The sequence below is a fragment of the Cryptomeria japonica genome, chromosome 9, assembly GCF_030272615.1.
Source record: "Cryptomeria japonica chromosome 9, Sugi_1.0, whole genome shotgun sequence".
Classification (NCBI taxonomy): Eukaryota; Viridiplantae; Streptophyta; class Pinopsida; order Cupressales; family Cupressaceae; genus Cryptomeria; species Cryptomeria japonica.
Genome location: NC_081413.1, coordinates 75006703 through 75029309, shown reverse-complemented (window position 1 = coordinate 75029309; position 22607 = coordinate 75006703). Strand labels below are relative to the sequence as shown.

The 22607-nt window shown below is 33.4% G+C and overlaps 1 protein-coding gene across 1 annotated transcript in view; it reads right to left on the bottom strand.

Moving 5' to 3' along the window:
- Positions 1–335: 335 nt before the first annotated feature.
- LOC131030201 (uncharacterized) overlaps positions 336–22607 on the bottom strand; it is a 59420-nt gene continuing 37148 nt past the window's right edge. The window contains exons 4-9 of the mRNA XM_059211477.1: positions 1432–1513; positions 1260–1321; positions 992–1091; positions 823–864; positions 605–646; positions 336–518 (exon numbers count right to left, since the gene is read on the bottom strand). Of these exons, the coding sequence (XP_059067460.1) occupies positions 336–518; positions 605–646; positions 823–864; positions 992–1091; positions 1260–1321; positions 1432–1513 (511 nt within the window). The remainder of the gene's footprint in view (positions 519–604; positions 647–822; positions 865–991; positions 1092–1259; positions 1322–1431; positions 1514–22607) is intronic.

Genomic DNA, 22607 nt, shown 5'->3' with positions numbered 1-22607 from the left:
TATCTTTCAAAAGTAGTAAAATAAATAATAAAATACATGTTCAAAGACTACAATTTTAATATTTATTAGTTCACGTACTTATCAATTATTTTTTATTTTTCACTTTGAATACATTACTAATATTATATTTATGAAATAAAATCACTAATGTTATGTTCATTATTAACAATTAATAATTCGATTTATACATAAGTATCAAATTTCAATTAAGTATTTCTTATTAACACACAAATACTACTAGAATTTACGTCTTGCTACAATATAGTTACACACTCACACAATTAAAAATATTAGGTTTATAATGTTACAATATATATAATAAAATTAAGATAAACTTAATAATGTGCACCTCCTAATTGTAGAGTAGTGTGAGTACTAGTTGAATCTTCTGATGGATAATTATGAACCATCTTAATCAAATCTCCATTCATAGTACTTTTGTTGACATTTGCTTGAAGTAAGAAGTTGTTGGAGCATTGTAATGCATTTGTAAGTTTTGCATTTTCAATTTGTGTAATCTATCAAATCAAAAGAAAAAAATTAGAAATAAATAACTAACAAATTATGCATCAAAAAAATTGTAGCATATGTACACATGTGGTACCTTGTCACGTAGTTGTTGATTTTGAGCTAGCAAAAATCTTTCCTATAAAATACATATTTAATATGTTTTGAGTATTAGATTGAATAATTTTACTATAATTCAAGTGAATCCATAGTAATAAAAATGTATTGAAAAATTAAAAATATATTTAATAAAAAGAATTGAAATTGAAATTATGTTTTGAAAATATATGGTAATCAGATAAAGATGTGTCTTACCCTTTGTTGAATTGTTGCAATCTCTTGAAAGATCATATTATCCTTATGTTTTGAAAACATATCATACAAAAAATATTAGTAAGACGTGCCCTTTAAATATTCAATTTATTATTGACTATAATTAAAACCTTATTTTATATAGAAATATATTTTAGACTTTTTTATTTACCTTCTTAGATCGTATTCTATCAAGTCCTTGTTTAAGGTAAATCTCAAGTTGTTTAAGTTGATTAATGTCTAGAGATGAAATATTTTCTCCTTCTAGATTCCTGCTTGATATTAAAAAACAAATATATTTAGTAAATAGAAAATATTCAACATACATCTAAGAAAAATGCTATATAAGAACAAAATAATTTTTATTTTAAAATATCATTTATATTTTCAGCATAAATTCTAAAAACATATTAAATATAATGATTGAAAAAGAAACAAACCTCTTTTCATTTATTAGAGTATTAACTTGATGCCTCAACCTCGTTACTTCCACCTTCCATTGCTGAATCCATGAAGAAAGTAATAGTAAAACAAATTCAAAGATCATAATCAATGTTTTTAAAAAGATACTGTATAAAATATTAAAATATATAAAGTTGAAAACATGAATACCTCTATGTTTGAATTGGCATTTGCTTCAAATTCCTTCTCCTTTGAATGAATCCTCTTGTATCTCTCAAATGTTCTATTAAGGCTTTAAAAAAAAAAAAAACATTAATAAAAAATAATTGATATAGATTGCTTATTTGCAACCCAAATATTTTTCATTTTATCAAAATTATAAGAAAACAAATGTTAAATTAATTATAATAGAAAAATTATAATCATAATTATAATCATTATCAATATCAATATATATCTAGGCCTTATGGCTTTTATCAAAAAAAATTTAATATTGTTTTATATATATTTATTTCAACAATATAAAATAAAATAAAATAAAATGAAATATCATTTTAGACAAATATAAAGTTATTATGAATATAAATTATTTACCTATCAATTATGATGGTATTAATAATATATTATATTTGCAAGCATATAAGATATTTAGATATTGGTTAAATTATATGATATATTATTGTAGAGGTTAAATTTGAATACTTTAATTTCATTATATAGAGAGTAGACTTAATTCATCTTTTATAGGATTGATAAGTGCACTCCTTATAGTGATAGTGGGAGTAACTCAATATAAGGTAATATTTGAACACTTTTCAATTTAATAAGTATAATATTATCAATTACCAAATATTAATCACTAAGAACACAAGATTTACATAGAAAATCGTTACGGAGAAAAGCATACAAAAATATTTATCATATATAAAATCATCTTACAAGCTTTGTAGTCACCAACCTACTAAAGACATCAATCATTCCTTATCTTTCTAGGCACCAACCCATTAGACACATCAATCCCCAAAACTAAGCACAAAGTAAGCAAGAGACACCATTCTCTTCAATTGAGAAGTGCCCACCTCTAATACAACAATGTTTTAGTCTACTTGATATAATTCTTCTTCAAAATTATGTTATAAATTAGATTTTATACTTTTTCTCTTAGATCAACTATAATTCCTTCAATAAATCTACCCTAAATAATGTTTTATATTTCCTTCTCTTCAAATTTGTGTGTGCTTGTATTATTTATCTTTTGTTTCTTACATACTTCACAAACTTTATTTATATCTTTATGAAGGTGGATGAATTTATTAAAATACATGATTGATCTCAAAGGAGACAACCTATATGTGTACCTCTTCAAATTTGGACACTCACTATAAGGGGTTGGACCTTTTGAATAATAATAATTTGTTTTATTTATTTAATATTTTTAAGTGTAATGTTGACATCAAAATGGTTTTGAATAAAGTATTTTTATAAATACTTCCTGCATTAATAGTTCCACAAAGAAGTCAACTATCATGAAATTAATTCTTATCTTTACAAATTTTTGCCTTTGTTAAGATAAATTCAATCCTTGGAGTGACAGGATTAGTATCACGTGACTTTAAATTCTCTTTGGGAATATTATCTTATGGTTCATTTTTGATATTAATGACAATAATTCAATAATATCACCCTTTTTCATTGATGACAACCTCTCATAGAGATTATTTCTTAATGCATGATGATCCTCATTCTCTAATGTTTCCCTTTTCTTTACTCCTCTCCCTTTGACATCAATAGAAACACAATACCTGGAATTTTAAGATAATGTGGTGATGAGCTTCACTTTAATAATGAATCTCTTTAGCTACAAGATGAAATGGATACCACCTTGAACTTATATTAAAGATAGTCAAAAAATTCTTTTGGTAGGGGATTTGTGAAAATGTATATGCATTTTTCTTGTGTAACAATATCCTCTAGCTTAAATATCTGATTTGCAACCCACTATATTAATAAATGATAGTTGATTGGAATGCACTTTATTTTAGAATGCATAACAACATTATTTGTGATGTTAATTGTACTTTTGTTATCACAAAATATTGATATTGGATCATTGTACTCCACCTTATTCCTCAAAAATTGTGTCATTCAAGGAACTTGAATACAATCAAATTAGTCTCTCTTGTAGATAGAGAAACAAAATCTTGTTTCTTACTCAACCAAAGTACAATACTATTACCAAGGGATAATGCTCCTCCACTTCTAGTCTTTTTATCATCAATGTTTCTAGCCCAATCTACATCAATATATGCTACTAAGATGAAATATTCACCTCTTGGATACCACAAATTAAAATCCAAAGTGTCTATAGATATCTAAATATCCTTTTAGATACCTATGCATGAGTTTATTTTTCTGCTACCTAAAACCATGCCACCATTCCTATCACTTGCATAATATCATATCTTGAAATTGTTATATATATGATCCCAGTCATTAACTTGTCTAGAGTGTTTAATTGGATTTTAGGGATTCACCAATTTTACTCAATTTTCAACATGTGACCATTGGTGTATTCATTGATTTATATTCCTCATTGATTTGAATATGTTTTTATTAGATTGAGAAATTTCTAAGCCAAGAAATAATTTTAACTCACCAAAAATGGACATCTTAAACTCCTTTTGTATGTCCATATCAAATTTTTGACACATTTTATCAATACTACCATTAGAAATGATATAATCTACATACACTGCAATAATAAATTGATCATAATTTTCAACTTTGATGTAAATGTTGCTAATGACAAATTTTTTTTTTAAAACCTTTCTTTACAAATTTAGTGCCATGCTCTATGGGCTTATTTAGCCCATCAAGTGCCTTCTTTAAATTGCATATATAATCCTTTTCTTTTGATAAGAGAAAAACTTCTATTTGTTCTATATATACTTATTACTCCAAGTTTTCATTTAGAAAGGTTGAATTGATATTATTTTGATATACTTAAAAGTTATTAAAACAAGAAAATTGCAAAACTATTTAAATTACCTCTAGTTATTCAATAAGAAAAAAAAAATTCAAAATTAATTCCTTCTAGTTAACTATACCCTTTGCATACTATCGTTTCTTTATTTCACACAACATGGACATCTTTATTTTACTTGTTCTTCAAATCCCATTTTGTGCCAATCATATTTTTTTCCTTTTGTCTTTGTACAAGTTCCCAACTTTCATTATTTACAATTTGGTTTAACTCTTGTTCGATGACACTAACCTTGCAGTGTGTAAGAAAAGTGATCATAGACAAACATATGCATTAAAATTGGATCAATTTATTTTCCCATATAACATTAGAGGTGTGATTGGGATTGGCTTGTTATCCAGAAGAAAGAGTCATATTGTCTTGGACTCACACTTCTATTGATTGCATGCAATTGAAATTGATTTATGTTGCATGTAATGGTCTAGAGTCTTGTACGAGTCTTGTAAATGCAAAATATATAAAATATATAAAATATTTTAGCAAGATTAAAATAAACAAAATATATTAAATATAAATGTAAAATAAAGGTACGAGTCTTGTAAGAAGATATAGAAAAAAATTATGTTAAAATAAGGCGCTGAATGTGCTAGACAAAAAAGTTGGGCACTCTAGTGTGAAGGTGTCCAAAACTAAAGAAGATGGTTGAAATGGAATCTAGAAACTCTACATAGTTTTCTCCCAAAATTATAGGTTAAAGTAGAAGGACAAGATCATTTGGTAAATTAGTCTAGTTTATTTCATCTTTTCAAAATATAAGAATATCCATCATTACTAGCTCTACCTTCCAATACCTATATTCAAGCTTGATATGAACTTGCACGCACAAAAAATGGACTGGTTTTTCAATCTAAGGGATTTTATAAGTAAAACCCCATGTCAAGGTATTCTCACATCCACAAGAGTGATTATGAATGATTAAGTGCTTTCCCTCATAGGGATAGAGGATAAATGAATTATGATATATTGAAACAATAAGATTACCTTATGTATGAAATCCTATTAAGGAGATTCCAATAAAGGTTATGATGCAAAACTCTTTTGAATTCCTACAAGTGTTAGTGCAACAACATGATAATCATAAATGACAAACATGCATCCATGATTGGATGTGTATAATCCTACTAGTATGTTTCTCTATAATTTGATTGTAGTGCTTGCTAAATAGATATTATGAATGATGAAACATGTTTTTTATATAGGGAATGAAAGGTTAATTTTTTGATAAAAAGATGATATATAATGTTCAATTGTAGAGGTCAAGACCAGATTTTATAACGTAGTGGTTGATACTTGAAGTGACCACCTTTTTTAGAGATTTCATCAAGAATAAGGAGCTAAAAATTATAGAACTCCCAAAAAAATCTCTTCTAAAGGAAAACACAAATGTCGAGGCTTGTGACATAAAAAATGGTCCAATTTCTATCATTTGATGATAAACTGAGTGTGAAATTAATGGTGAAATTTTAGGGTAGCATAGAGAATAAGTAGACTTAAAATGATCTAGGTGAAATTACCTACAATAGGTTCCAAATGGAGTGTAAAATTGTTAAGATATACATTTATGACACTTCTTTTAGCCCCCACTTTAGCAGGAGTACAATCTTATATTAATACTCAAGGTAAAGGAATAAAGCAATTGAGACCAAGAAATGGTATGGATAGGGTGACAATAATTGAGAGATGCCCAATCTCTCAATATTAGGATCTTATCAACTCACAAAAAATAACACTCAAAGTAAGATACACACATGAAAAGAAATATAAGACTTATAATAAATTAATTCTAGTGCTAAGGTAAACAAAAAAATTTCAAGTTTAATAGGTAAAGAGAAATCATTGTAAATTTTGTATCAATCATTAAGTATCATCACTAGAATGTTATTAGAAATAAACAAGTAGACTTATAGAAAGAGACAAGAGAATACATCATTATGATGAGGTTCCATGGTCCATAAGCTAGCAAGTTATGTTACACTAAGGGTGTTGATTAGGTTGAAAGCATCAAAATACTGGGAGGGAGAGGGTGTGATTCAAAATTCCCACAGATTTAAAATATTTCTTCACAACTAAAGCCCTCCATAAAAAATATCAAACAAACTTGATTGATCTAAAACAATTAATGTAGTATACACATGAAGAACACAACCACAAGATAATCACTGGATTTTATACGTGGAAACCCAAAGGGGAAAAACCACAAAGAGTGTTAACTCTCAGGAAAATATAACTAGATATATTTGTGTTTAGAAAAAGGGGTGGCTCACTGCCAAATTATAAAAGCAACCAACTACATATACACAAGAAAAATGGCTAACTATTGGATGCAAACTGCAACTAAAAGGGATTATATCTCCAAAACGCATGGGATCAGTTCTAAAGTTAAGCTTAGATTACAAATCTCAAACTCCACAATAGATCCGGTTAGAGATCTCTATACAATTGTCTTGCAGCAAGTTTGGTAAATGACTATTGCACCAGTGCAACACTGTCTACCTTTGCTATCCACAACTCACACTTCGCACACTACTATCTTCACTACTAAATCTCTTTGGCGCATCATACACCTTCATGAACTTATCATTATCGTCATGCTACTACATATGCACATATATACTAGAGGACAAAAATAAAAGATAGTGTGTTGGCTATCCCCAACAGATTATCAATATGTTGATGTCCGCCTCCACAAGACTTCTACATGCTTCCTTTACATACTTCAACTTCCAATGCATATACTAAGATTACCGGAATGGGGCAGGGTCATCCAAACCCATAGTTACAAGATCAAGCTCAATATCTCCAAAATGTATACTCCACACATACTAAGAGGACCACAACATAAATATCGAAGATATACTACTGATATTGACCAAAAATAGCTAGTAGCAGGACTCAACTTATACTAGGATCAAAGAGAACTCAAAGTAACCTCAAAAATTATCATCCAAAGATTTCTATAACATATTACCTCAATCATGCTACATAATAAATTTTGACCAAAACAACAACAAGAGAACTTCACATTATACAAACTGCACACAAACTCACATACAAAATCCACAACATCCGCAACATCCACAATATGCATAATATTTGCAATATCCATAATATTCGGACCACATACACTATTCGGTTCAAACCAGCTGGATAGATAGTTTGACATAAATGACAACAATATTCACACAAGTCTAACAATCTCCCCCTTTGTCATTGATGGAAAAGCATATCTAAAGCATAATTTCACACAAGTCCCCCTTACTCATTCAATTCATCAAAACTACATCACATTCCTTTCTCCTAGTTTTGAAATCAAGGACAAAGGATGCCTTTGATGAAAAAGGAAAAGACAAAGACATAATATATACAACTAGAAAAATGTCAAAACTTGAGTATCACATAGAATGACCTTCAACTGCTCTTCTTCAGAAATATAAGCTTGTATTTTTCCTTCAGATCTAGAAGAATAACTTCCCAAGAATGTATGGCTAGTTAAATACTAATTGAAAGCCTTTTGCACTCTATGAATCGATCAACTGAATGCAAAAGACTATCTGAAGCAGATGGATTCTTCTCATACTCAACTACATCCTCAAGAAAAACTAAAAAATTCTCTAACTTAGCTTCAACAATCTCTTAACCTTCCAAAACATGCTTACAAAGTCTTCTTTTTGCCTTTGCAGCAATAATAGCTTAGCTTGAAGAGTATTAACTCTTTTCCTCTACACACCATCCTTATCATTTAGAATGTTAAAATACTTGCCTAGACTTGTCAGATCATCCTCAATAGCATCAATCTTACTTTTGTGATTCACTGTAACTGTTGGCCAAGAGATGCAATACTTGTATATTCTTCTAGCACTATGGATACAATCCCTCAATTCCTCAATACATGTTGACAAGTTATTTTGTGCAATAATACATTCATTCAATAGATTCTATATATCTGGACCTTTTTCCTCAACTAATTTCTCAAAGATTCCAGAAGCAAATTACTGATATCTTCTGGTCTCATGTTGTTCCAGATCAGATGATTCATCAAAATGCTCTCAATTCTATTTGACTTGATTGAAGTCAACCACATCACACCAATCTTTTGTTAGATAGCTCAAATAACTAGAGGACAACTGAGAGGGGGTAGGGTGAATCATTTGTCACTGGATTACAAAACTTTAAGAATTCAAATTCTTATTACCTTAACACCCAAACTTAATATCGAAATGCATAAACCAAATACCAAAATAATTGTTGTATCAATTAAGCATAAACATAAATAACAGAACAATTACTATTCATCTAGAGCACATGACATCAAGATTTGTACGTGGAAAACCCAATAAAGGAAAAAACTATGGTGGGAAGCCTACCCACAGTCAAATAATACTTCTACAATAAGTATGTGATTACAATAATGAGGGGCCTACACATGTAGGAAGGCCAACAGCCTAGAGCACACTGCTCATCACTAAAAGGAGACTCACTGGCTACAAAATAAATCATGACTACATTACAAAAAGAAAAATGAACTACAAAGATAGCATCTCCTATGGCTGAGAATAGTTTTGGTTAAGCTCAATACCAGAGGTCTTAAACCTCTCCTACAAACACGATTCGATCACCTATGATTGACCAAACCTTTTGCATATGATTATAATATTATTCACACACAGATAATCCCATATCCCATTACTATTCTCATATGCTCATGATCTACAAAGAGATCTTATATCATATTTATACCAACCTGGGAACTAGAAAATTAGGCCAACCACCTAGAAGATAATACAATAAGTTGATAACATAAACCTGCAATTAAATGATCAACCAAGTCATCTTAGGTCAAAAAAAATGTAAACCAATCATTAAATCTCACCAATAACACATCAAGAACATCCTCCAACACGTTACATAAACCTGTCCATAACTTAGATAACACAAGACCCAAAATAGGTTTCCATAAACCAAATCCAACACCATCAATCAATAGGAACATGAACATGATAACCCACAACATCCTGAGAACCATCTAGAAACCGCACTGACACCACTTATCACATGCATCAAAAGATCTTCAACAAAGCTCTATCGGTAAAACCCTTACCAATGACCAAGAGTCTTACTCGAACAAATGATAGCTCTTGAGTCATCAAATCCTGATTTAACTGATCATGATACACATCTGAATAGCATGAATGATAGATCTAAACCAATTCCACAAACCAAAGTATACTAGAGCATACCAGATTGATATCATAATCCAACCACTCTACTAGAACCAACTGGAAACCGATAAATAGCCAAAACAAGTGGTGTTGCCATCAATGACAAAACATCAATGCAACACAATAAATTCCTCTAAATTCCAACAATCTCCCCCTTTGGGATTGATGGCAACACTAGATATGGAAAAAATCCAAGTGCCAAGAAATGCCAAACAAGTCTACCCCTATGGAAGGCAACCAACAATCTCCCACAAAATGGTATAGCAATGAAGCTCTGAACTAAACTTACCTAATGAATATATCTCCCCTTTATGTTTTTCACTAGAATAACTCTTTCCCTTTCATATCAATGCCAAATATCTGACATAAATATCCAAGAAAGATCATAAATCCTCTGATTCACATAGCTGACTACTCCCCTTGAGTAGTAGCACAACAGAAAAAATATAGAATGAGTAATAGCTCTGATAATGCATACTGGACAGATGCCAATCAACATCATCTAGGTCTCTACTAGAGGGGAAGAAATCTACAATCTGTCTATGAAGTACTCAAATGATTCTTTAGGCAAAGTTTTAGTGAATATATTTGCAATCTTCTCTTTAATGTTCACATAAACTAGTCTGACTTCATTTGCTTCCACCTTCTTCTTCAAAAAGTTATACTTGATAGATATTTGCTTTGTCTTAGAATGAAATACCAAATTCTTTGATATATCAATAGCAACAAAGTTATCACAGTGAATAAATACCAGTTCATTACAGTCCACCTTTATATCCTTCAACATTTTTTTCATCCATAAAAATTGTGTATTGGTAGTAGCAACAACAAAATACTCAACTTCAACAATAGATAAAGAAGTGCATGATGGCTTTTTGCTGATCCATGAAGCAAGTTTCTTTCCAAGAAAGAAAGCTCCACCAGATGTGCTCTTTCGGTAATCAAGATCTCTAGCCCAATTTGCATCTATATATGCACATAATGTAAATTCATCATTTTTAGGATACCACAAACCATATTCGGTTGTTCCCTGCAAAAACCTAAAAAATCCTTTTCACCGCACTCTCATGATTTTCTCTAGGATCACTCTGATATCTTGATACAATAAAAGTTGTATTCATTATATCCAATCTAGTCCGAGTCAGATGTAACAAACCTCCAATCATAGACTTGTACCTTGTAGAATACTTAGTTTGATAGATGAAAATACCTTTATCAATTTGAGTAATCTGTAAACCTAAGAAAAATTTCATCTCCCCAATCATAGACATCTCAAATTCATTCTTCATATTGTCAGATAGTTTCATACACAACTTATATTCACCTAGAAAAATGATATCATCAACAAAGACTTCAATAATCAATATGTCGTCATCATTGATCTTATAATATAAATTACTGTCAGCATTATCTTTAGTGAAATCAAGCTTCAAAAGATATTTATCCAGTCTTGCATACCAATCTTTAGGGGCTTGTTTTAATACATGTAAAGCTTTCTTTAACCTGCAAACCATGTTTTGTCATTTGAAAGTGAAAATCCATTAGGTTGCTCAATATAAACTTCCTCTTCAAGATCTCCATTCAGAAATGCACACAAAAGGGCTTCTCTAGCTATACAATCATTCTCAAGTTCCTTATCCAAGCCTATCGAAGGAGGATTGACAAATGCTAGATTAATTGATGTAACACCATTCTCAGCGATCTCCCAAATCTTATTTCCAAGACATCTTAGATGAGTCTCCATCTGAATATTCCATACCCTGTAATTTGTTCCATCAAGCCTAGGAATTTCTCTCTAGAACACATCTGCAGATGCACATGATGAACTTGAACTACTAGACGTCATAGGATCTTCCTCAAATGGTCAATCTTCTATAGAGAAGACCACACTCTGATACCAATTGTTAGATGAACTCAAGTAACCAAAGGACAACTAAAAGTGGGGGGGGGATGAATCAGTTGTCACTAGATTGCAGAAATTTAAGCATTCAGATCCTTATTACCAAAACACATAAACTCAATACTAGAATTCATAAACCAAATACTAGAATAACTATTGTAACAATTAAATATAAACATAAATCATAGAACATTTACCATTCATCTAGAACACATGACACCAAGATTTGTACATGGAAAACTCAGTAAAGGGAAAAACCACTATGGTTATCCTACCCACAGTCAGCTAATACTTCTATAGTAAGTATGTGATTATGATAATGAATTGCCTACACATGCATGAAGGCCAACAACCTAGAGCGTACTTATCATCACTAAAAGGAGCCTCACTGACTACAAAATAAATCTAGACTACAATCCGAAAAGAAGAGTGAACTACAAAGATAGCATGTACTTGTTGGTGTAAATAATTATTCATCATGGATATTATTACACTTACTTAAGTTTACTTAGGATAATGCATTTCATAGTAGTTTGGATATGAGACACTTGGGTGTTTGTGCCACAATGCGATAGTGTGTGTAGGAGAAATTCCACCTTTTATGGTGTTGATCTTGTTATTACACTATCATATCCACTTATAGTGGACTGATAATTCCACCTTCGGTGGGTGATCCACCTCATGTGGACTATTATATTAGTTCTCCTACCTACCCACACCTATTTCCTACCTACGCTTGTTTCTCATTGAGCCACATGTCATATTTGTGTGCTCATACATCCATATGGCCTTGCCTATATAAGCAGGCCTCTATTCATTGTATGTAACTATTGAATCTTGATTATTGATCATTTTCTATTGATGAGAATATAGTTTATTCTTGTCCTATATTGTGTCTCTATTTTGTACATTTCATTGAGCTCTTGATCTTGGCAAAATCCAACACTACTATTCCTAAGAATACTTCTCGTTAACCTCAATACTGGAGGTCTTAAACCTCTCTTACAAACCCAATTCGATCACCTATGATCGACCAAACCTTTTGCATATGATTATAACATTATTTGTACACAGGTAATCTCATATCCCATTACTATTCCCATATGCCCATGATCTACAAAGACATCTTACATCATATTTATACCAACGCAAGACCTAAACAATTAGGTCAGCCACCTAAAAGATAATATGATAAGTTTATAACATAAAAATGCAATCCAATTATCAACCAAGTCATCTTAGGCTGAAAACAATGTAAACCAATCATTAAATCCCACTGGTAACACATTAGGAATATCCTCCAACACGTTACATAAACCGGTCCATAACCTAGATAACACCGGACCCAAAATACATCACCATAAATAAAATCCAACACCACCAATCAACTAGAACATGAACATGATAACCAATAACATCATGAGAACCATCTAGAACCAACACCACTTATCACATGCATCAAAATATATTCAACAAATCTCTATCGGTAAAACTGTTACTGGTGACCAAAAGGCTTACTAGAACAAATGATAGCTCCTAAGTCATCAATTGCCAAACCAGCTGATCATGATAAACATCTGAATAGCAAAAATGATAGATCCAAACCAATTCCATAAACCAAAGCATACCAAAACATACTGGATCAATATCATAATCCAACCACTCTACTAGAACCAACCAGAAATCGATAAACAACCAAAACAACTAGTGTTGCCATCAATGAAAAAACATCAATGCAACACATAATCAATTCCTCCAAATGCCAATGTCTTCTTGATTCCATCCACACTATCAGCTAATTTCAGCAAATTGGACTCATCATTTGAATCTACAGCTACCTTCTCTACAACCTCTAAAATTCCACCAACTACAGAGGACTATGAATCATTGAATACCACAACTATTGGAATTATTGTCATTAGGTTGTCATTGATGTCAATTGGTTTGGCATGGTCACCAGTGTGTAAGAAGTGGTGACTGGTATAAGAAAAGTAAGACATATGATGGCAATCCATATATGAGTAAGTAGATAGTAGGAAGGTTACCAGTACACATGAATTGTGTCATCTGTCAGTAAAGAAGGCTTACCAGTAAGGCATAAACCAGTATGAAGGCTAGTTTTTTGTTTGTGATGAAGAGACAAAATGCTAGTTGAATCACAACAACACTCGATGAGCAGAACAAAAAGATTGGCATGAAGACATAATAAAAGGCAAGATGAATTGTCAGGAGGATGTGCTGTTGATAAAGAGGATGTTTGTTGGTTATACTGGTAAGGTGAATTGAACTAGTAGTCAATCTTGGTCAATGAAGAATGTCAAATTGAAATAGAAAACCAAGCAGAGGTGGATGTTGACAAAGATGATAGCTGGAAGCTAGGTGGTGATATTGCACAGGTCGGTGAAGAGTGCATCAATGTAACAAGTCAGAAAGCAGGTTGACTTTTATGAAGAATCTGCAAGTCACGGAGGATTCTAGAGGATTGTGGATCGAGGAAGACAAGCTGGCAAGCGATTGAACTGATACTCCAAGAAGATTTAATCTTCGTACCCATTTGCTAAAGGAAACAACTGAGCCATTAATGGGGTATGATAGAGAAAAGCAAAAAAGCATGGTGCAGACCTGTAGATTTAGAAAACACACATTAGAATGCAAGGCGTTGGTGGTGTTGATCGATGACATGAACATCATCTCCCTAGAAAAGTATATCGAATCAAATTAGATATGGATTGAGTTGGTGAGGGAAAAACCTATCACGACACTATTTGAAAGCGATTTTTGGCGGGAACCTTAGATGGTAAATATGTGAGCTCAAGATAAAAATCAATGATACTTGATGTCAAGATAGCTTGAGAAAAGAAAAAGATCATCTTCCTTAGAATTTATTCTAAGAAAGTTGTAGAGTGAGTTAGCAGGCAAACCAGTGAGAGGGTTTAAGTGGCAGAGACAAAGTAGCGATAAATTGTTGCAAGTCTAACAATTAAGCTAACTAGTGAGGTGTGATTGATCAAGGAGGCATCCAAGTATGACATAATGTGTTGTGAGGCTAAGAAAGAAATAAGAGAGGCCAAGAATCAGAGAGAGTAATCTAATAACCAATAGTGTGAGATCCAATGAAGAAGGGATGGTTGTTAACTGACATAAATTTGTTGATCAAGTGTTGCAGAACTCATTTGCAACCAGATGCTATAACCGTATCAAAATTGTATTTCATTATAATTCACCCAGTTGGAGCTTGGTGCAGGGGTTGGTGCTCCTTGGGTTGGTGCCCTAAATCAGTAGGGGTTTGTGCTCCTTGGGTTGGTGCCCAAAATCTTTGTAATTCATTGTTTCACTTGTGAGGCTGGATTAGAGTAGTAGACTCCAGCAACATTTCTCACTGGGGTTTTTCCCATGTGTTTTCCTTGTACATTTGGTGTTATGGGTTGCATTTGTGTGTTTGTCTCTTTTTATATCCATATTTGTCTTACCATTTTGATTATTTGGTGCTTAGGGTGATAATCAATGTTTAGAGGTTGTTACAAGAAGGAAAAGAATTTAGGAACCATTGATTCACCCCTCTCAATGGTTGAGCCTAGGTTCCCGATTGATTAAAGCTTGGGTAGATTCGTGTCTTAGAACAAAATGGAAAGAAATGAGTCCACCTCCTCAAAATCCCCCATGCTTGATGGATCTAACTATGCCTTTTGGAGTAGAAGAATGGAGACATATATTTCCTCGCTTGGTTTTGATGTGTTGATGTCTGTTAAGAATGGGTATTTTGTCCCTATTGTTCCTCCCACTAATCTGGATGCCAAGGAGTATGAGAATAATGCAAAGGCTAAACATGCTATCTTAAGCATGTTGTTTGATAATAAGTTTGTCAAGGTCATGCACTATGCATTAGCCAAGGAGACTTGGGATAAAATGCAGAGGCTATTTGAATGATATGCAAAAGTCAAAGAGGCCAAGCTACAAGCACTAAGGGGTCAACTTGAAGGAATAAAGATGAAGGATGAAGAAAACATTGCACACTACCTTCACAGATTTGATGAAACTATGAACACCATCAGAGGACTTGGAGAAGAAATTGCAGATGAGATTCTTGTCAAGAAGGTACTCAGATCTCTTACACCTAAATATGATACTAAGGTTTATGTCATAGAAGAAGACAAGGATCTGAAGATCTTTGCAATGGATGTGCTATTTGGCTCACTAACAACCTATGAAATGAGAACAACTGCTGATGCATCCTCAAGGAAAGAGGCAATGTTCAAATCCACCAAGAAGGTAAAAGAAGAGGTTACTCATCAAGGATCCAGTGAAGACTTTGATGCAAAGGTAGCAAAATTTTTCAGAAAGATCAAAAGAGGATCCAACAAGTATAAAGGAAAGTTACCACTCAAATGTTTCAACTATGGTAAAGGAAAGTCAAGAAGCTTTAGCAGATTTGCTGGTAAAGACAAAGAAATAAATTTCTACCAACAAGGAAGAAAAGGCTACCGGAAGCACAACAACCTACACACTATTGAGGATGATACCATAGATGAAGAAAGTGCATTAGAAGATGACTGCCATGAGAATGACAAAGAAGTTAATCTCTTTATGGCACTTGATGAACCGATTGGTGAAGATGAGAAAGAAGAAGAAATTGAGGCCGACGGGGATCTAGAAGGTGAGCTTATAAGTTCTCTTGAGGAGCTGAGTAAAACAAGAAGAGAACTCAAGATGTTCAAGCTTGCTACACTAGCTAAACAAGGTCTCTTGAAGCAATCCCTAGATAATTCCAATCAAGTTATATCTGACTTGAAACTTTAGTTGGAAGAAGCCAAGAGGATATGTGAAGTTACATCATCTGAATTGATGAAGAAGGAAAAGGAGCATCAAGATCTGGAAGTAGAAATAGTGAAGCTTAGAAAAGAGCTTGAAAAAAGTAAGGAAGAAATGAAAGTGAGAAGAAAATATGAAGGCAACATTGAAGCCTTAGACAAGATGTTGAGCAAACAAAAGCCATCCAAAGAAATCGGTGGATTAAGATTTGAAGAAGGTCAAAGTTCAAACAACAAAGACACATCTGGTAAGGAGATATAGTTCACTTCTTCAAATCAAGGTGAAGAGAAGAAGAGATTCATGGTAAGAAAGGATACTGGTAAGAAGACATATGTAGATGCTGTTAGAAACCGCCACACAAATCGGTATACACAATCAACGAACCAAAGGCCAGACTCAATGTACCAACATACAAATCCAAGGAGAAATGCAAGAGTCGATAATGAAGGATTCACCAGAGTCAACAACATGAAAAGAAGACCCTTGGTGAGGCATTCATTTGCAAGACCAAGGCAAACTAGTCGGTATGTTCCAAACTTTAATGGTTATTGTTACTAGTGTAACAAATTTGGACATAGAATAGTTGATTGTAGATTAACCGATATGCCCACTATGATTAATGAAAGTAGAAATCCATTTAATGCACTCTGGGATATGAATGTTGTTTGTTATCAGTGCAATGGATTTTTTCATAGGAGTGTTGAAAGTAGGAAGAATAAACCAGCGTCCTACAATAGTTATAAATGTTCATCTTTAAATGAAAATATGAAATGCTATAACTGTCAAGAGTTTGGACATATAGTAAAGTTTTGTAAAAATGGGAAAATCAATCAGAAGAGGATAGATCTTGATCAAGAACTAGTAGCTAAATCGGAGCACAAAATAGTAGCAAACAAGAAGAAGGAAACAAAACCGGTTTAGGTTGAGAAAGAAAATGACAAGGCAGAATCAAGTCTTATAGTGCAGACTGCCTTACATGTTGAAACAAAAAATCTATGGGTTGTAGACAGTGGTTGTTCCAATCACATGACCAGAGATAAAAAGAAATTTATCAAGATTGAAGATTGGAATGGTGGTTCAGTAAGATTCAGAGACAACTCATCCATCAAAATAAAGGGAAAATGAACTCTAAATATTGATAGAAAACTGAAGGCATGTGATATGTATTATGTGGAAGGCCTAAAGCACAACCTACTAAGTGTGAGTCAGATGTGTGACAAAGGTTACAATTTCATGTTTGATTCTACCGACTACCAGATAAAGAAAGAGAGTACCGGTTAGACTGTAGCCGAAGGAAAGAGGATAGATGGTAATGTATACAATGTGAAAGAATGATTTGAATCCCAATGTATGCTGGGGCAAGTGGATGAAAAATGGTTGTGGCATAGAACATTAGGCCACATAAATTTTGATAACTTAGTTGTAGTAAGCAAAAAGGGGTGTGCAAGAAATATTATACCCATCATCAAATCGGTAAGCACATTTTGTGATGAATATGTGAAAGGGAAGCAGACTAAGGTGAGTTTTAGGACAAAAGAACATAACACCTCAAGACACTTAAAATTGTAAATACAAATTTGTGTGGTGTGTTAGGATAACTAATGAACAATTGAGAGGGGGGGTGAATCAGTTATTAACAGATTATAACATTTAATCTACTTAATAACAATTAAACAGATTAAGTACAGGTAAAGTAGAAACAAATACCGATAAACAATACAACTTAACAATTAAACAAATAATGAATTCAAAGAAACTATACCACATAACACCATGATTTCCACATGGAAAACTTAGCAAGGGAAAAACCATGGTGGGAAGCCTACCCACAGTCAGATGATACTTCTGCAGAAAGTATGTGTTACAATGAGGGGCCTACACATGCAGGAAGGCACACTGCCTAGAGCATACTTCTCATTACAAAAGAGTCTCACTAACTATAGAGCTTAAAAACACCTTAAGATATATGGACAACAATCGAGAAAAATGAATTGTCAGAGATAGAATCTACCATGCCTTGTTACAGTCTCGGTTAAGCTCAATACTAAAGGCCTTTGACCTCTTCCTTAATCCCAATTCGATCATCTATGATTGACCACATCTCCTTCTTATATGATATTACATTCCATGACCATGAACACTTATTACAATGAGATCTTACATCAATTTATACCAACCATAAGGCCTAAACCAATTAGGTCAGCCACCTAAAAGATATTACAATAATATCATTACATAAATTCATATTACAATGATATACCATGTAATCTTAAGACCAAAACAACAGTAACCAGTCCATGGAACATCTCAAAACATCCTAGTAACATGTAGAGTACACGTTAACATGATACTGGTCCACAATCTAGATAGGTACCAGACCTATTCTCGGTCCACCACTCCAAAGCAATGTCTTCAAGTAGTTCAAGCACGATGAAAGAACAACTTCAGCATCCTGAAATCCATCTAGAAGCCACACCAACACCACTTATGTATCATGTCAATATTCCTTAGTAAAAGCTTTGTCGGTTAAACATTAAACCAATGTCAGTAATGGTTTACAAGAGTGTATGATAGGATCTGATTACCAAGTCAATACCAACTGACCAAAACATGCTCTAGGAACATGTAACACATAAAATAAAACATACTTCACTGATCTAAACATGCCAAAAATTTCCATCAGATAGTCTCTTCTACTGGTAACACTAGATCTTCTATCAATAACCAAAACTTGCCTATCGGTAACCAACCATTACAGCTAGTGTTGACATCAATGAAAAAAACTCAATGCAACACATAATAAATTCATCCATAATGTCAACAATCTCCCCCTTTGGCATTCATATCAACACTAGATGTGAAAAATATCTAAGTACCAAGAAATGCCAAACAAGTTTCCCCCTATGAAAGACATCCAACAATCTCCTGAATATCAGTAACTCTCCCCCTATGAATGATATCTCTGAATTTATTTTTCACATCACTATCACCCCCCCTTTGACATCAATGCCATAAATCTGACAAAAATATCAAAGCAAGAATATTAACCTTTGAATCTCAAAGCTGACCTCTCCCCCTGAGTAGTAGCATCACTCATCAGTGCTAGAATGAATAATATCTCTGATCATGCATGCCAGATAGATGACAAACTACATCAATCAAGTTTCTGCTAGAGGGGCAGAAACCCCTAACCTATCTCTCAAATACTCAAATGATTCCTTAGATAATGGTTTAGTGAATATATCTGCAATCTATTCTTTAGTGTTCACATAAACCAATTTGACTTACTTTCCTTCTACCTTGTCCTTGAGAAGGTTATACTTTAATGATATATGCTTAGTCGTAGAGTGAAATACAAGATTCTTAGACATGTCAATAGATGTAAAGTTATTGTAGTAGATAACTACCGATTCACTATAATTTACCCTGATATCCTTCAACATTTGCTTAATCCACAAGACTTGAGTGCAATTTGTTGGTGCTACAACATACTCAGCTTCTACTATAGATAAAGAATTGCATGACTATTTTTTGCTGATCTATGAAACCAGTTTCTTTCCAGGAAAGAAAGCTCCACCAGAAGTGCTCTTCCTATCATAAATATCTCCTGCCCAATCTGAGTCAGTATATGCACATAAAGTGAAATCATCATTTTTAGAATACCATAAACCATATTTTGTTGTTCCTTGAGAATACTAGAATATCTTTTTTATTGCACATTCATGATTTTCTTTAGGATTACTTTGATATCTTGAAACAATACTTACTACATTCATAATATCGAGTCTAGTATGAGTCAAATATAACAAACCACCAATCATAGACTTATAACTTTTTGGATTTACCGGTGTAGAAGTATCCTTGATAGATAATTTCTCACTTGTCACCATAGGAGTACTTACCGATTTCAAATTATCCATACCTAATTTCTTCAAGAATTCCCTTAGATACTTAGTTTGACAAATGAAAATACCTTTGTCAGTTTGACTAATATGCAAACCTAAGAAAAATCTAATCTCACCAATCATGGACATTTGAAATTCATTCTTCATATTGCTTGAAAATTCCATGCACAATTTATCTTCTCCTCCAAAAATGATATCATCAACAAATACTTCAATAATCAGAATATCATCATCAGTGATCTTATAATTTAAATTACTATCAGCACTACCTTTAGTAAAGCCAAGCTTCAAAAGTTATTTATCCAACCTTGCATACCAAGCTCTAGGAGCTTGTTTCAATCCATATAAAGCTTTCTTCAATTTTCAAACCATATCTTTGTCATCTATTAGTGAAAATCTATTAGGTTGCTCAATGTATACTTCTTCCTCAAGTTCACCATTCAAAAATGCACATTTGACATCCATTTGATAAATCTTATAGTTCTTATAAGCTGCATAGGAAAGAAATAGTCTAACAGCTTCAATTCTTTCTATAGGTGCAAATGTCTCACCATAATCAATTCTTTCTATTTGAGAATATCCTTTACAAACCAATCTAGCCTTGTTTCTTACAACTTGACCATCCTCATTCAGTTTATTCCTAAGAACCTATTTAGTTCCAATAACATTCTTATTTTTAGGCTGGGGAACTAAAAACCAAGTCTCATTTTTCTCTATTTGATCTAATTCATCTTCCATAGCTTTTAACCAATGTTTATACTTACAAGCTTCAATAATAGTTACCGGTTCAACTAGAGAAATAAGACATACCTCTTCATTTGCCACTCTTCTTTTTGTCATAACTCCCTTGTTCCTATCTCCAATGATTTGATCTTCAAATTGATTTAATATTACATAACTTGGTGTCTTTCGAACTTTAGGTTCACTTCTTAGATCATCAATCATAGTTGAATTTTTTGATTGTGTCGATGTAACTGTCTTAGTTTCCTGCACTGGTTGAGGCATTGCCTGTTCAGTTATGATGATTTATACAGTTGGTTCCCTATCATATGATATAGATTGTGTAGCGTCCTAAAATTGCGACACTTGCAATTTCGACTGCATTTTGGTCTTCACGATGGCGATGCAACACACAACCTGAATGGAGACCCTGAAACTTGCTCACGACACTGAAAACTGCATTTTTCAAGCACCCTGGCCTGAACCTCCTTGCACCCTGCTATCCCGGGAGGTGGGACCAGAGCGCCCAACGCCCTAGTCCTTCAAGACCAGGGCGCCCAGTGCCCTGGTCCCCCAGGACCATGGCGCCCAGCACCCTGGTCCCTGGGCCTATTTTGGGCCCGGTCTCCTAAGGGGTCTCGGGTCTTTTTGTTTGCAATTTGGAAATTAACTTTCCTGGTCGGCCTAAGGTTAGGAAAATCAGTCTATCAGCCCTAAATGACAAGTATATAAACTACATTTTCCTCTCTCATTTGGATGGAGACACACATGAGGGAAAAGGCGTGGAAACTATACTCAAGCATTCAAGCATTCAAGCATTCTTTCAAGCAATTGATCATTCTAAGTCTCCATTCAAGGCTAAGTGTTGCATTCAAGACAAGGATTCAACCATTGAAGAGGAGATCACCTACTACATGCTACAACATACAACATACAACATCTATACCTTCGCACATAAGGATACAAGCATCCTTAGAACAAGGTATTAGTACTTGTTTTACATACATTTACATTTACAGCACTTGCTCATTTCTTGGTTAATTCCAAAACCGGGGTTTGACCTAAAGGCAAACACCTAATCCCTAACCCCCCAATCGTCTTCACTTTTTTGTGTGTAGGTTGCAGGTACGCGGCTGAAATTGAAGATCTGGAATCCTTGTGTAGAGACGAACAGATCCCCCTTCGTTTCGTGGATTTTTCAGAGGACCGTGGCGCTCGGGCGCCATCGTCCCGACAACTTTTGCTCAAATTTGCAGGACAGTGCCGTATCGACATTTTACTACTAATTCCAGGTCCACAGCTTCATCCTATATCCCTAACTCAGTTTATAAACGAATCTTTCTCACTTTCTATGCATTCCTAGCTTAATTCTTCTATGCACATTCTTTACAAAAGAGGGTAGCCTTGCTTTCTTAACCCTTGAAACACATTTAGCATCCAATCTTGCATTGTGTGGGATTGGATCTTGTGGGTTTCAACCCCTCTTTTGAATGTAAAGTCTCTCCCTTAAGTGAAAACCATCAACCCTAGCGAACCTCCCTTCTCTCTCCTCGGAGTTGGAAGAGGGGAGAGCAACTAGGGTTCGATCGCGATTTTTCGCTTTACAGATTGATTTTTGTACTGCTCATCCACTTTCACATTAGTACTCTCCACAATTTTTTGCAATCTTTTATTATCACATCTATATGCTTTGCTTTGAATTGAATAACCAAGAAATATCCCTTCATCACATCTATGATCAAACTTTCCAATTGAAACATCTATTTTGATATAGCATTTACTTCCAAAAA